Here is a 14,512-nt window from a genome sequence, read left to right as displayed (position 1 = left end):
CTCGCCGCTCCCCGGCACTCTCGGGGGGCCCGCCCGCCCTGCACCCTGGAGCACCGGGCCTCGAGCCTCTGCCAGCTCCTCTGGATCCTCGCGGCCGTGGGCAGCGGCTGCCGTGCCTCTCCGCCCGAGACAGGTAGGTAGGGCGGCGGTTGGCCTGGGGGGCCGGGATCCGGCGCTGCAAGCCTGTGCTCCCGGGTGCAGCCGGCGCCCGGAGCGCGGAGGGTCTGAGGCTTAAAAGTGGGGCCCCAAGCGGAAGGAGAGCGTGGAGGTTAAGCTCCTCGGGTTTCAGTGTTTGCTTCTGTAAAATGGGGGAGTCGTGCCGATTATCGTTAGTGTCTATTGGTAAAATACTTGGCACGTGACGGTCGGGGAGAGGCAGCTTGGGGCCTCCGCCCGCGGCTCCTGGAGGCCCGCAGAGGGTGGGGGCAGCGCTGCCTTTCTTCCCCTGCAGGGCCTGCATCCCCGACCCCGGCCCCTGAACGAGAGGCCCAAGTTCCGGGAACCTCGAGGACCGTGTAGACGCGCCCTTGCTGCATTGTTGACTGCAGGAGTTCGGGTGTTGGCAGGCTCCGTGGACCTGTGCGCCAAGGGGCCGGGCGTTAATATGCGTGTGGCGGGGCTGGGGCCTACCGGGTGAGTCCCGGCCTAGATTCGCCCCACCCGCCTGGGGGATTGCGGGAAACCGGCCCAGCTGCGCCCCGCGTGAGACAGATGGGCTGCTGGCCGGGGGGCGCTGCTCCGTCTGCCTTGTGGGGACGCTCTATGGGAGCCTGACTTCTGGGTCCTCGGCCCTGGAAGCTGCCTGCCTTGGGGCAGCTCAGCCAGGAAATTGTCTACCCCTCTGATTTTACAGAGGAGGAGACAGATCCAGAGTGGTCTACCGGCAGATACTAATAAGCAAGATGGACTAAGTTTGGGACTACAGAGCAAGCAGGTGGAGCTGATAATGCCCACTCGGGGGTGGGGGGTGGGGGGGACGGAGGGTTATTGGAGAAGGCTTCCTGGAGGAGGTGATGGAAAGGAAGCCAGTGGTAGGAGGTAGGGTTTAGGAGATAGAGTTTGGCAGGCGTCATCCTTCTCTGTGGCCTCCACAGCACCTTACGGTCATTGTTTGGTCGATGCATTTATTCAGCAAATACAGTAAAGCTGCTTGATGATGGGAAATTAGATGTAACATGGTTGAGATTGCCATCCTCTCTCCTCTCCTGTTCTTAAAGAGGGTGTGTCGGCTGGGATCCCAAGTTCTTATCTTTTGCAGGGGGTGGGGAAGCAGGAAGTCAGGGCCTGACCATCCCTTGAAATGGATTCAGTTTACATATGATCGCTTGTGTATGTTCTGTGATTTGCGGTGGGTATTGTGTGTGTGTGTGTGTGTGTGTGTGTGTGTGTGTGTGTGTGCTTTTGGTGACAGAACAGTACTTTCTGGCCGACTACTAAGGATATATCACTGATATGATTTTAAAACATTTTTAATGAATTATGTGGCAGAGATGGCTATTGGTCACCCATGTCCTCTTCTTCTTGGGGTATCACCTGGGTATATTTCCTGGGCTCCCTTACAGTTTGGTGGGCCACATGACTGAGTTTTGGCTGATGGAATGTGAGCAGAAAGAATGTGTGCCCCCGTCAAGCTTGGACCCTAAAAACCTCCCCACTTTCCTCATTTACCAGCAGAGTTGAGAGGACTCTGAGGGCCCGGAGAAGGGCAGAGCCACAAGCTGGAAGGAGCCTGGGCCTCTGAATGACTGTGGAGCAGAGCCTCTTCTTTCCCCCTCTCTGGTGGTCTGTGGCTGTCCACTGAAGAGTATGGGGCTCCAGGAAGCTCTTCGGAAGGTCTTTGGGTATGAAAGAGGCTTGCTGGCTGTGGCCTTCTCCTCAGGGTGATCTAACTGGGCTGTTCCACAGGGGAAGGGTATCTTTAGGCCTTTTTTCTCACACTGGTCAGATTCCCCAAAGAAGTCTTGTCCAGTCTTTGGCAGGATTGGCATCCAGTTGCCAGGACACTGAGAGCAGTGTGGAAGAAAGCTGAGGGTCACCAGCAGAAACTTGGATTTGTTCAAGCTCATTCTCTAGGATTTACTCTTTCTGGCCCTGTTCCTAAAGCTGATACAGGAAAAGTTGATGATCGGGACTGCATTCAAAGTAATAGTGGCTGGCTGGACTGATTAAAAAATAAACATTTCTGTGTTGGGGAGATCAGTTTTGCTGACCAAGAAACTGCAGACTTAATCCCCGTGAACTGAGAATGTTCTAGAAGAAAGTGGTGATAGTGACCACCACAGGATAAAAGTAGCTTAGATTAAACTCTTGCAGGCAAGGCTGATGGGCACAAGAAGAAGGCTTCAAATGAAGGAAGGAGTGAGTCACTAACAGGCTGATGACGAAGTAGAAGATGACATTCTCTGGGTCCCCAAAGTCCCAGGGCTGTGGAACACCCAGAGAAGCATTTCAGAGGGCTGGAAAGTCAGAGGGCGGCCATTGTTCCGTTCTCCAGCTGTGATGCTTTCTAGACCTGGCAAGGACCCCACAGGGTGTGGCTGAAAGGCAGGAGGCTCAGCTGGAGACCATTCTCTCCACCATTGGTTCTTGAACTTTAGTGAACATTGGTACCACCTGGAGGGCTTGTTGAACCATGGCTTGCTGGGCCCAGCCCCAGAGTTCTCTTTAGCAGGACTGGAGTGAGGCCCCAGTATTTGCACATGTGAGAAGTTTTCAGGTGACGCTGCTCCTGCTGCTAGTGGTCCAAGGATCACACTTTAAAAGTGGTTTAGCAGGGCTTCCCTGGTGGCGCAGTGGTTGAGAGTCCGCCTGCCGACGCAGGGGACATGGGTTCGTGCCCCGGTCCGGGAGGATCCCACATGTTGCGGAGCGGCTGGGCCCGTGAGCCTGCTTCTTAAAAAAAAAAAAAAAAAAAAAAAAACCCCAAAAAAAGTGGTTTAGCAAGTGATGGCTGAGTGAAGCCCTGGATAGAGCTGCACTGGCTTCAGACCCACCTCCCCCACCTTCTAGCCATGTGATTTGGGGCAAGTCACTAACTTCTCTGTTCCTCAGTTTCCTCATCTGTAGGATGGAGCCAGTGGTGCGTACCTCCTGGGGTTCAGGGGAGGCTTCCTGGAGGAGGTGACATCTAACCTGAGACCTGAGGGATGAGCAGAGTTGGCCAGGGGACAGGTAGGGAGAGCAGGCTAGAGCGTGTGCCAAGCAGATGGCACAGTGTGGGCGAGCCAAGGGAGGGGCAACGCTTGGCCTCCAAGGAGCTGACAAGCGTGATGGAGTAAGAGCTTCATAAGTGGTGCTGAAATGCTGTGAATCTGTTCTGGGCTACATGTCTCAGGGCCGGATTGCAGTGGAGGGGAGGCTGACCAGGTCATGGAAAATGGGCCTTGGGGATGGGAGGGCCTGAAAGCAGTGCAGGTTACTTCTGTCCACATCCCATTAGCTCAAATGTAGTCGCATGGCCCCACCTAGATGCAAAAGGATTTGGGCAGGGGAGAACAGATCCATAGTGGACAGTTGGCTTCTGTGCCACAGACCAGTTCTCTCACCTCTTCTTCGCCTTGCTCACTCTGCCCCACTTTGGTGGATGAGTGAATTTTATAGATGAGGAAACTGAGGTTCAGAGAGGTTAGGTAATTTGCCCAACATCACTCAGCTAGTGGCAGAGCCGGGACTTGAACACAGATCTGTTCATCCCAAAAGACTTGTTGGGCCCGATCCTGTTCTTGGCTGCTTTCTGAAGGCCTCCCCATGACCCAGGCTTTCCCACTCGGGATCTCAGCTGCGTCTCTGGGCTAAGTAACCCCCAGATGCCTTGTAATTCTAACCCGATAGTCCCTCCATTCCTCCATGCCTACAATGCTCATTATACCCGCAGAAGTTGCCCACTTTTGTTCAGTTATTCATTCATGCAGCCTGCGTTTACAGGGAACCTAGTGTGTGCCAGGCATTGTGCTCCGGGCTGGTAGCTAGAAGGCCTGAGACACGGCCCCTTTTGTTCCAGACGCTCACGTGGTCTGGCCACCAAGAGGCTGTGTAAACACAGAGTTGCCCTGAGAAGTCAGACACACTGTCTCTCTGGTCTGACCCACCAGGAAGACAGAGTATCCTGGGAACATGAGAAGGGTGCAAACGATTAAAAATTAAAATTCAAACCTTGTGCATTTTGTCAATTGAAGCTGTAATTATATTATTGTGCTTTGTATTCTAAAATGTATTTTTCTGATTTTTAAAACAGTAAAGTAGCCTTTGTACCTTAACAGTTTTATATGAATGAAGGACAGTGAATTGCAACGGTGAGCTTTAGCAGAGTCAATGTTGACTTGTCTCTCTGGGTCCAGCTGCGGGTTGCTGTTCTCATCAGCGAGTAAGCTAATTCCTCTGTCTCTGGTATGCGTGGAGATGTGTTTTTAAAGAGGAGATGAGGCGGGGCTTCCCTGGTGGCGCAGTGGTTGAGAGTCCGCCTGCCGATGCAGGGGACACGGGTTCGTGCCCCGCTCCGGGAAGATCCCACATGCCACGGAACGGTGGGGTGCTGGCGGGGGGGCGTGGTGGTGGAGAGTCCCCCTGCCGATGCAGGGGACACGGGTTCGTGCCCCGCTCCGGGAAGATCCCACATGCCACGGAACGGCTGGGCCCATGAGCCATGGCCGCTGAGCCTGCGCGTCCAGAGCCTGTGCTCCAAAACGGGCAAGGCCACAACAGTGAGAGGCCCACGTACCGCAAAAAAATAAAAAATAAAAAAAAATAAAGAGGAGATGAGGGAGGGTGGATTGGGGGAAGTCTCCTTGGAATCCGCCAGAGTCATTCTAGAGCAGCGTTTCTCAGCCTCAGCACTGTTGACAGTTTGGCTGCGCAGTTCTTTGTCGTGGGGTGCTGTGCTGTGCATTGTAAGATGCTGGCAGCATCCCTGGCCTCTACCCACTAGATGCCGGTTGCACTCCCAGAGGTGTGACAACGAAAGGTGTCTCCAGACATTGCCAAGTGTCCCCTGAGGGGGCAAAATTACCCTGCTGTTCTGGACTATATTTGTTTCCTACTGCCACTGTAACAAATTACCACACATTTAGTGGCTTAAAACAACACAAATTTCTTTTCTTATGGTACTGGAGATGAGAAGTTCAAAAGCCAAAGTGTCAGCAGGGCCATGTTCTTTCTGAAGGCTGTAGGGAAAATCTGTTGCCATGCTTTTCCAGTTTCTGTAGGCCACCTGCATTCCTTGACTCGTGGCCCCTTCCTCCGTCTTCAAGGCCAGCTGCATAGCATCTTCAAAATTTCTCTATGACTCCTGCTTCCATTGTCACATCTCTTCCTCGGACTCTCAACCACTGCGCCACCAGGGAAGCCCCTGCCTCCTTTTTATAAGGACTCACTGGATAATCCAGAATACTGTCCCATTTCAAGATCCTTAATCACACCTGCAAAGTCACTTTTGCCACATAAGGGAACATATTCACAGGCTTTGGGAATTACGATGTGGGCATCTATGGAGGGGCATTATTCTGCCCGTGACATAGACTGTTGGGTCTCTGGCTATGATGGAAATGCTTATGAAGGGCCTGGGAGGAGGAAAGTGACTTAGGAATTGGGGAGTGGGGTATGGTCAGAGCGTAATAGCAGCTGGTGCTTTTGAGGACAGTTCCCTGTCAGGCACCATGGGCCTGATCTAACAGCTCCAGGGGTTAGCTGTCCCGTTTTACAGACCGGAAACCACCCAGAGAAGGCTTTCCGGAGGGGGTAAAAATTTGAGCTGGATTTTGAAGGGAACAGAGGGGTTTGGCAGCAGGTGGGAAAGGCATTCCAGAAAGAGTGTCCTTAGGGTGCAGGGGCAGGGAAGTGAGAACTTGGTTGTGAGTGGGGACTGGTTCTTGGGTGGGGACATCTGTAAATCAGTCCTTTTTCTCTCACATGAACTGTATTATTTCTTGAAATAGTTTTAATAAATGTTTATTCATGAGCACCCACCACATCCTGGGGGTGTATATGTTAATAAGTCACTGACCTGAACTCTTAGCTGGAGGCTTGACTTAGTAACTCCTGATGTCACACCTTGTTACCCTCCCCACCGGCAGCAAATTAATGAAACTCAGCCTGGAAAGGTATTTGATTAGCACTTTATGAGCCCTGCTCAGTGCCAGGCGCAGTGCAGGTAGAGACTCAAGGAAGTCCCAGCCTGCCACATGGAGTCTGTTGTTTCAGGCTCCTAGCTGGGTAGCCAGGATTCAAACTGGGCCCTGTGACCGCAGAGCATCGTGTCTCGGGCACTACACTGAGCTTTGGTTTTTGTTTCTTTTATTTTCACCAACTTTATTTTTTAATTGATGCATAGCTGATTTACAATATTATAGTAGGTTCAGGTGTACAGCACAGTGATTCAGTGTTTTTATAGATTATACTCTATTAAAAGTTATTACAAGATAATGGCTGTAATTCCCTGTTCTATAAATATATCCTTGTTGCTTATTTATTTTATACATAGTAGCTCGTATATCTTAACTTGCCCCTCCATCTCTGTCCCCACTACTTTTGGTTTCTGTATCTATGAGTCCCAGGCATGTTTGGATTCAGAACTCAAATGATGTCATCACTGTTCATTTTTCTCTTCATCTCTTGTTCTGCCCTTCACCAAAAGTCAGCTTTGTTCTCTGGTGGCCTCAGCCCCTGTCTCAGATTAACGTCCTGCAGGAAAGGACTGACCTTCTCTTCCAGTTGCTCAAGCTAAAGCCCCAGGCTTACCTGAGATTAGGCCATAGTGGTTTGACTTGAGTCACATGCCCACCTCTGAGCCAATCACTATGGCCAGGTGCCCAGTGCTGTGATTGGCTTAGTGGGGTCATGTGACACACCCCGTTACCTGGGGGTGGATCCCCAACCCCAACCCCATGACTGGAGAGTGGGGGAGAAGCAGATCCCCAAACAGAAACAGGTGCATGACACGAGGTGGTCCATAAGTCACCCCGTCCATTGTGGTTGCAGTTGAAGACCATTGAGTTCTGCCGTGCTGGCCATATACTAGTGTGTGTACTGGTGGCCCAGCACAGCCCGTGTTGGCTCTGGGGTGCTGGCTTCCAGGAGTGGTGGGTGGGAGATTCCAGATCATTTCTACATCAGGAAGGCAGCTCCTGGGGGTGAGGGGAGCCCCAAGGAGGGCCGGTGGTCACTGTGGCTTGGCCCACAGGCCTTGACCTAGGCACTGCAATCATCGTTTCCTGTCCCAGTGGCTGTCAGAGAAGCCCTTTACAGCAGGATGCAGTGAGAGCAGTGGTTCAGTGGCCAGAGCCGAAGACAGCCTCTTCCCTGAGGACCCCTGAAGAAGCTTGGCTTGGCTGCTAACCAGGCGTCCAGGTCACCAGCCTGGCTGGGACCCAGGATTCAGCCCCCTTTATTGATGGTACTAAAAATGATGATGATAATTATAGTCTTAGTGCTTGTTCTGTGCTAGCACTGTCAAGTCAGTGGGGTGGGTACAGCTCTGCATCCCAGGTTATAATGCGGAACCCGAGGCCAAGAGGTTAAAGTCACACACCTAGTAAGTGGCGGAGTTGGGGCTTGAACTTGGGTCTGACTCAGAACTCTGCTCAGCTGCCTCTCCATAGAAATATCTTCCCAGGATGTGTCAGGGCCTGGGAGGGGAAGATGCGGATGCCTGAGTGAGGGCAGAGGAAAGCTTCTCGAGAATCCTGACGGCTTGGGAACTGGGGTTCTGCTCCTGGTCTCAGTCTCTCTGCTCACAGAGAGGCCGTCTGTGGGCCGAGCAAAGCCCAGGTTAGATGGAGATTCCTAAGAGGCTGGTATTGGAACAGGCATTATGGGGCTGAGTTATGCGCCAGTGAGGGCTCCTTGCCTGTCTAGGGGAATCCACCATCCTCCAGGTGTCCGGTCTTTATGGGCAGATGTGGAAGCAGCTACAAGTTAGGTCTCTGGATTGAGACCACAGTTTTCCTAGGCTGATGTGCCCAGGCATCAACTTGTCATAAGAGATATGATGTGACTTTTTATGACATGGGAGAGAAGGGGCACTGGACCAGATAGAATTAGCAAGTAGTAGGAAAAAAAGAAAATTATAGTCTATTATGTAAGTTTAGATAGCAAACTCTGAAGATTGTGAGTCCAGGATAATTATGGTGCCGCGTGATGTAAGATCATGCTGCCCCAGGCTCTCTCTGTTTCACGGCTCTGCCATCCTCGGCACATGGCTTCCTTCTCATGAATAAATTTAGCTCCTTGAGCTCCAGCCATCACACCAGCATTCCAGCCAGCAGGAAGGAGAGAGAGCAGAAGGGTACACTCCCTCTTTTGAAAAACCATTCCCTAGATAAACAACAAGGCCCTACTGTGTAGCACAGGGAACTATATTCAATATCCTGTGATAAGCCATAATGGAAAAGAATATGAAAAAGAACGTATGTGTATGTATAACTGAATCACTTTGCTGTACAGCAGAAATTAACACAACGTTATAAATCAGCTACACTTGAATAAAATAAATTGAAAAAAAAAAACAACAAAAAACCCTTCCTAAAGTTGCATAGAACCCTTCTGCTCATATCCCCTTGGCCAGAACTGGGTCACATGGTCACGCCTAATTGCAAAGTAATCTGGGAAGCGTAGACCTTATTATGAGTGGCCGCATGCTTAGCTAAAAAGCAGTGGTTCTGTTATTAATAAGGAGAGAATAGCTGTCGGGGGACAGTTAGCAGGCGTTACCACAGCTGCCTTTTCAAAGCGAATGTATGACAACTGAAAAGCCATGAAACAGATCCCCCTCACTCAGTTCTGGAAAACATATCAAGTGCCCGCCGAGTACGAGGCACTGTGCCAACTAGGGTCACAGCTGCTTGTCTGCAGCTCATTTTGTTTCCCAGGGCCCAGGAAAATGTCAGGTCTGTGGTGGGACGTGGCCAAGGGCTGGGGTTCTGGTCCTAATTCCCCTGTGAACTCCTGTGGAGCCTCAGTCAGGCCACTTTCCCGCTCGGCTCCCCTCACAAATGGGGAAGTTGGCGAGATGAACTAATTTGGTCAAAGTCACCAGTAGCACAGCTAGGATTTGCACCCTTTGGCAGCCTGGCTCCTGAGCCCGGGCTCTTAACTGCTGGGCAACACTGCCTGGAGCTCCGTAGCTGAGGCTGTGGCTCCGGCCCCTCCCCTGGCACCAGCGCAGCCCCAGAGGCCAGTAACCTGGCTGGGCTGCTGGCAGCTCCAGGCAACCGTGTCTCTTGGTCAGCAGGGACTCTGGCCAGGGGCTGACCAGGGCAGAGGAGGCATTGGGGCTGGGAGCGGCCGAGGGTGGGGAGAAGTGGGCACAGGGCCCAGGGACGATTTTGGTAACAAGCAAGATCAGGTGGCTTTGGCATCGGATCCAGGCGATGACTGTATTGCCCAGAGGGTCAGAAGCAAACTCGGAGGTTGACACCCAGAGCAGTGATTTTCAAACTGAGCTGAATAATCAGTGTGGGTGGTGCATTAAAGATAAAGAGTAAAAAAGAAAGAAAAACAAGTAGAATCGAAAATAGCAGAGGGCATTGTACAAAGTAAGGCTAAGTACAGTTTCCTGAAATTTTAGCTTACATTTTGTAGGTGGGTACTGGGTTAGGATATAAATATATTTCTTGCTCTGATGACTGTCAAGAAAATGCTGAAGCCTCAGGTCTAGAAAACTGCCTCCCGATGGAAACAGCTGTTAAGAATAATTGGAATTAGTTGATTTAAAAATTTTTTAAGTTTTTAATTTTTTTTTATATTGAAAGCAACCAGCTTTGTAAAAACTTAAAACAGGGCTTCCCTGGTGGCACAGTGGTTGAGAGTCCGCCTGTCAATGTGGGAGATACGGGTTTGAGCCCCGGTCTGGGAAGATACCGCATGCCACGGAGCAACTAAGCCCGTGCGCCACAACTACTGAAGCCCGCATGCCTAGAGCCTGTGCTCCGCAACAAGAGAGGCCACCGCCATGGGAGGCCCGCGCACCGCAGCGAAGAGTAGCCCCCGCTCGCTGCAACCAGAGAGGGCCAGTGGGCAGCAACGGAGACCCAATGCAGCCAAAAATAAATGAATAAATTAAAAAAAAAGACACTTAAAACAGTACAGAAGTGTACAAAATGTTAAAAACTTCCCTCCACCCCCTAGCTCCCAGTCCCACTGCCCATCGCAGTGCTGGCAGCGCTCTTGTGGGCCCTTCAGGGAACGTACCTTCCCCTGCATTGGCAGGCAGACTCTCAATCACTGCGCCACCAGGGAAGCCCGAACTTGCTTTTAAATGTAACAGTTTTTCTTGTCTTTTCCTTTTTTTTATTATTATTTTTAATCTTTTTAAAAAACATTTATTTATTTTATTTTTGACTGCATTGGGTCTCTGTTGCTGCGCTCAGGCTTTCTCTAGTTGCAGCGAGCCGGGGCTACTCTTCATTGTGGTGCACGGGCTTCTCATTGTGGTGGCTTCTCTTGTTGCGGAGCACGGGCTCTAGGTGTGCGGGCTTCAGTAGCTGTGGCAGGTGGGCTCAGTAGCTGTGGCTTGTGGGCTCTAGAGCGCAGGCTCAGTAGTTGTGGCACATGGGCTTAGTTGCTCCGCCACAGGTGGGATCTTCCCAGACCAGTGATCGAACCTGTGTCCCTTGCATTGTCAGGTGGATTCTTAACCACTGTGCCACCAGGGAAGTCCCACGTCTTTTATTTTTTTAAACATTAGATTATTGAAGTATATTCACAAACCTACCAATCCACTTATTTAAAGTGGATTTAATATAGTCAGTGGTTTTTTAATGTATTAACAGAGTCATGCAACCAACACAGTCGGTTTTAGAACATTTTCATCTATTCAGAAGAAACCCTTTAGTGATTGTTCCCCATTTCCCCCCGACTCTCCCCTCCCCCGTCCCTAGGCAACCACTCACATACTTTCTTATAGAGTTGCCTTCTCTGGACTTTTCATATAAATGGAATCGTTCAATATATGGTCTTTTTTGAACTGTCTTTCACTTAGCATCAGTACTTCATTCCTTTTTGTGGCTGAAGAGCATTCCGTTGTATATATAGACCACATTTTGCTTATCCATTCATCAGTTAACGGGTGTTTGGATGTCTCCCCTTTTAGGTATTGCGTATAATACTACTATGAACCATATGTCACAAGTTTTTGTTGTGGACATGTTTGGGTATATACCTAAGAGTATAGTTGCTGGATCATATAGTAATTCTGTGTTTAACTTTTTGAGAAACTGCCAGGCTGTTTTCCAAAGTGACTGCACCATTTTACATTTCCATTAATAGTATATGAGGGGGCTTCCCTGGTGGCGCAGTGGTTGAGAGTCTGCCTGCTGATGCAGGGGACGTGGGTTCGTGCCCCAGTCCAGGAAGATCCCACATGCCACGGAGCGGCTGGGCCCATGAGCCATGGCCGCTGAGCCTACGAGTCTGGAGCCTGTGCTCCTCAACGTGAGAGGCCACAACAGTGAGAGGCCCGCGTATCGCAAAAAAAAAAAATAGTGTATGAGGGTTTCCAATTTCTCCCCATCCTCACCAACACTTGTCATTTTCCACTTTTAAAATTCTATCCTAGTGGGTGTGGCTTTGATTTGTATTTCCCTAATGGCTAATGATGTTGAGTATCTTTTCATGTGTTTACTGGCCATGTGTATCTTCTTTAGAGAAACGTCTGTCCAAATCCCTTGCCTTTTTTGTTTTGTTTTTTTTTTTTGGCTGTGCTGCGTGACATGTGGGGTGTTAATCCCTGACCAGGGATCAAACCCGTGCCCCTGCGGTGGAAGCGTGGAGTCTTAACCACTGGACTGCCAGGGAAGTCCCCCTTTGCCCATTTTTTATTTGGGTTATTTGTCTTTTTATTGTTAAGTAGTATGAGTCCGTTACATAGTCCCTTATCAGACATGATTTGCAAAAATTTTCTCCCATTCTGTGAGCTGTCTCTCCACTCTCATGGTGGTGTCCTTTGAAGCACAGAAGTTTTTAATTTTGATGATGTCCAGTGTATCTATTCTTTTGTTGCTTGTGTTTTTGGTGTCCTATCTAAGGCTTTGCCTAATTCAGTGTCACAAAGATATTCTCTTATATTTTCTTCTGAGAGTGTTAGAGTTTTACTCTTATACTTAAACCTTTGATCCATTTTGAGTTAGTTTTTTTGGTCACACTGTACAGCTTGGAGATCTTAGTTCCCCAACCAGGGATCAAACCCGTGACCCCTGCAGTAGAAGCGCGGATTCTTAACCACCAGACCTCCAGGGAAGTCCCCACTTGGAGTTAATCTTTGTATATAATGTAGGAAGGTGTTCAGCTTCATCCTTTTGCGCGTGTATATTCACTTGTCCTGGCACCATTTATTGAAAAGAGTATTCTTTCCGCATTGAATTGCCTTGGTACCCCTTTCAGAAGTCGATTGGCTGTAAATGTGAGGGTTCATTTTCGGACTCTCGGTTCTGTGTCTATCCTCATGCCACTATCACCTGTCTTAATTACTTTAGCTTTGTCGTAAGTTTTGAATTCAGGAAGTGAGATTCCTGTAACTTTTACAAGATTCTTTTGGCTCTTCTGGGTCCCTTGAATTTCCATGTGAACTTTAGGACCAGTTTGTTAATTTATTCAGTGAAGCCACTGGGATTCTGATAGTGATTGGGTTGAATCTGTAGATCAGTTTTGGGAGTATTGGCACCTTAGCTATGTTAAATTTTCTGATCTATGAACACGGGATATCTTTACACTTATTTCGGTCTTCTTTCACTTCTTCTGACACATTTTGTTTCTCACTGTACAAGTCAAGCACTTCTTTTGTTAGCCAAGATGTTTTATTTTATTTTTTTTGGCCGCATGATTTGTGGGATCTTAGTTCTCCGATCAGGGATTGAACCCGTGTCCCCTGCCATGGAAGCGTGAAGTCCTAACCACTGGACCTCCATGGAATTCCCTAGCCAAGTTTTTTTTTTTTTTTTTTTTTTGCGGTACGCGGGCCTCTCACCGCTGTGGCCTCTCCCGCTGCAGAGCACAGGCTCCGGACGCGCAGGCCCAGCGGCCATGGCTCACGGGCCCAGCCGCTCCGCGACATGTGAGATCTTCCCGGACCGGGGCACGAACCCATGTCCCCTGCATTGGCAGGCAGACTCTCCACCACTGCGCCACCAGGGAAACCCCCTAGCCAAGTTTTTTATTCTTTTTGATGCTACTATAGATAAAATTGTTTTCTTAATTTCATTTTTGGATTTTTTTCATTGATAGTATATGGAAATACTATTGATTTTTGTATCCTACAATGTTGCTGAACTCTTTCTTGACTATCTTTGCATGTCTTTGTGTATCTAGAGCTTCCGTTTTCTTTGTAAGAGTCACACAGTATTTCATGGTGTAGAAAAACTGTAGTTTATATAACAGGCCTCCATTGATGGTCATTGTGGGCTCTTCCCTCTTTTTACTGTTACTGATTGTGCTACAGAGAACGCTCTTCAGGCCACTCATCCATTCCGGGGACGTGTGTTGAGTGCCTGCTCTATGCCAGGCATTCTTAAGGCAACAGGGCTACAGATGATAAAGAAGTTAAATGAGATGATTTTGGCTTGCTTGGGAAAATCTCTTTGAAGAAAATAAAACAGGGTGATGTGCTAGGGAGTGACTGGGTGTGTGTTTGAGAGGGGTTCTTTGAATTGAATCAGAGAAGATTTCTCTGGAGAGGTGACTTTTGAGCTGGGATCCAAATGATGAGAAAGACCCACTGTTGGGAGATTGGGAAGGTTGTTCCAGGCACAGGGAACACAACAAGTACAAAGGCCCCGAGGTGGAAAATGGGCCCCCAGTGTTCACGGAACACAAAGAAAGCCCATGGGCCTGGAGAGCTGCCAAGGCCGGAGGAGAGGTGGACAGGGGCCAGACTAACACAGGCCTGGTAGCCTTAAAAGGCGTTTGGATTTTGTTAAGAATGTGAAGAGAAGCTGCTGGAGAGTGTCAAGCAGAGAAATGATTTGATCTAATTTATGTTCTAAAAAGATCAGCCTTGTGGCTTAAGAAGCATTTATTTTCTGTTTCAAGTGCTGAGTTCTTCAAAGTGGAATTACCGGGTGGAGGGGTTTGTACATTTAAAATGTTCCTAGACACTGCCTGCCAGTGTCTCCCCTAAAGGTGGAAGTAGTTTTCACTCTGAGGGTACCCGCTCCTTCCGTGCCAGGGGCATTTGGGGTGAGGTGCCCTGCAAGCTCTCAGCCCCTGGACCCCAGCACCCATTCTCTTGCTTCCTTGCAGGACCCTCACTGCTGCATTTGCCCAGTAACTCTGGCTGTGCCGCCCAGCCCTTGGGTAAGACGGGCGTCCCGGGAACATGGCAGAGGAAGACCTCATCTTCCGCCTGGAAGGCGTGGATGGCGGCCCGACCTCCCGGGCTGGTGATTCAGATGCAGAGAGCGATGGTGAGGAGGGTTACTTCATCTGCCCCATCACTGATGACCCGGGGGCATACCAGAATGTTAATTCCAAGGTTAATAACTACTACAGCAACCTAGACAAAAGCGAGCGCTATGGCTCCAGCGGG

The 14,512-nt window shown here is 49.6% G+C and overlaps 1 protein-coding gene across 1 annotated transcript in view; it reads left to right on the top strand.

The window, feature by feature from the left end:
• The window catches only part of EEF2K (eukaryotic elongation factor 2 kinase), a 64,073-nt gene continuing 49,561 nt past the window's right edge, over positions 1-14,512 (top strand). Inside the window, exons 1-2 of the mRNA XM_024744173.1 lie at positions 1-133; positions 14,227-14,511. Coding sequence (XP_024599941.1) covers positions 14,303-14,511 — 209 coding nt within the window. The 5' untranslated portion in view covers positions 1-133; positions 14,227-14,302. The remainder of the gene's footprint in view (positions 134-14,226; position 14,512) is intronic.

This window comes from Neophocaena asiaeorientalis, unplaced genomic scaffold (assembly GCF_003031525.2).
Source record: "Neophocaena asiaeorientalis asiaeorientalis breed wild unplaced genomic scaffold, Neophocaena_asiaeorientalis_V1.1 scaffold91, whole genome shotgun sequence".
Classification (NCBI taxonomy): domain Eukaryota; kingdom Metazoa; phylum Chordata; class Mammalia; order Artiodactyla; family Phocoenidae; genus Neophocaena; species Neophocaena asiaeorientalis.
Note: the sequence above shows the minus strand (reverse complement) of the source record. Positions and strands in the feature narration are given on the sequence as shown.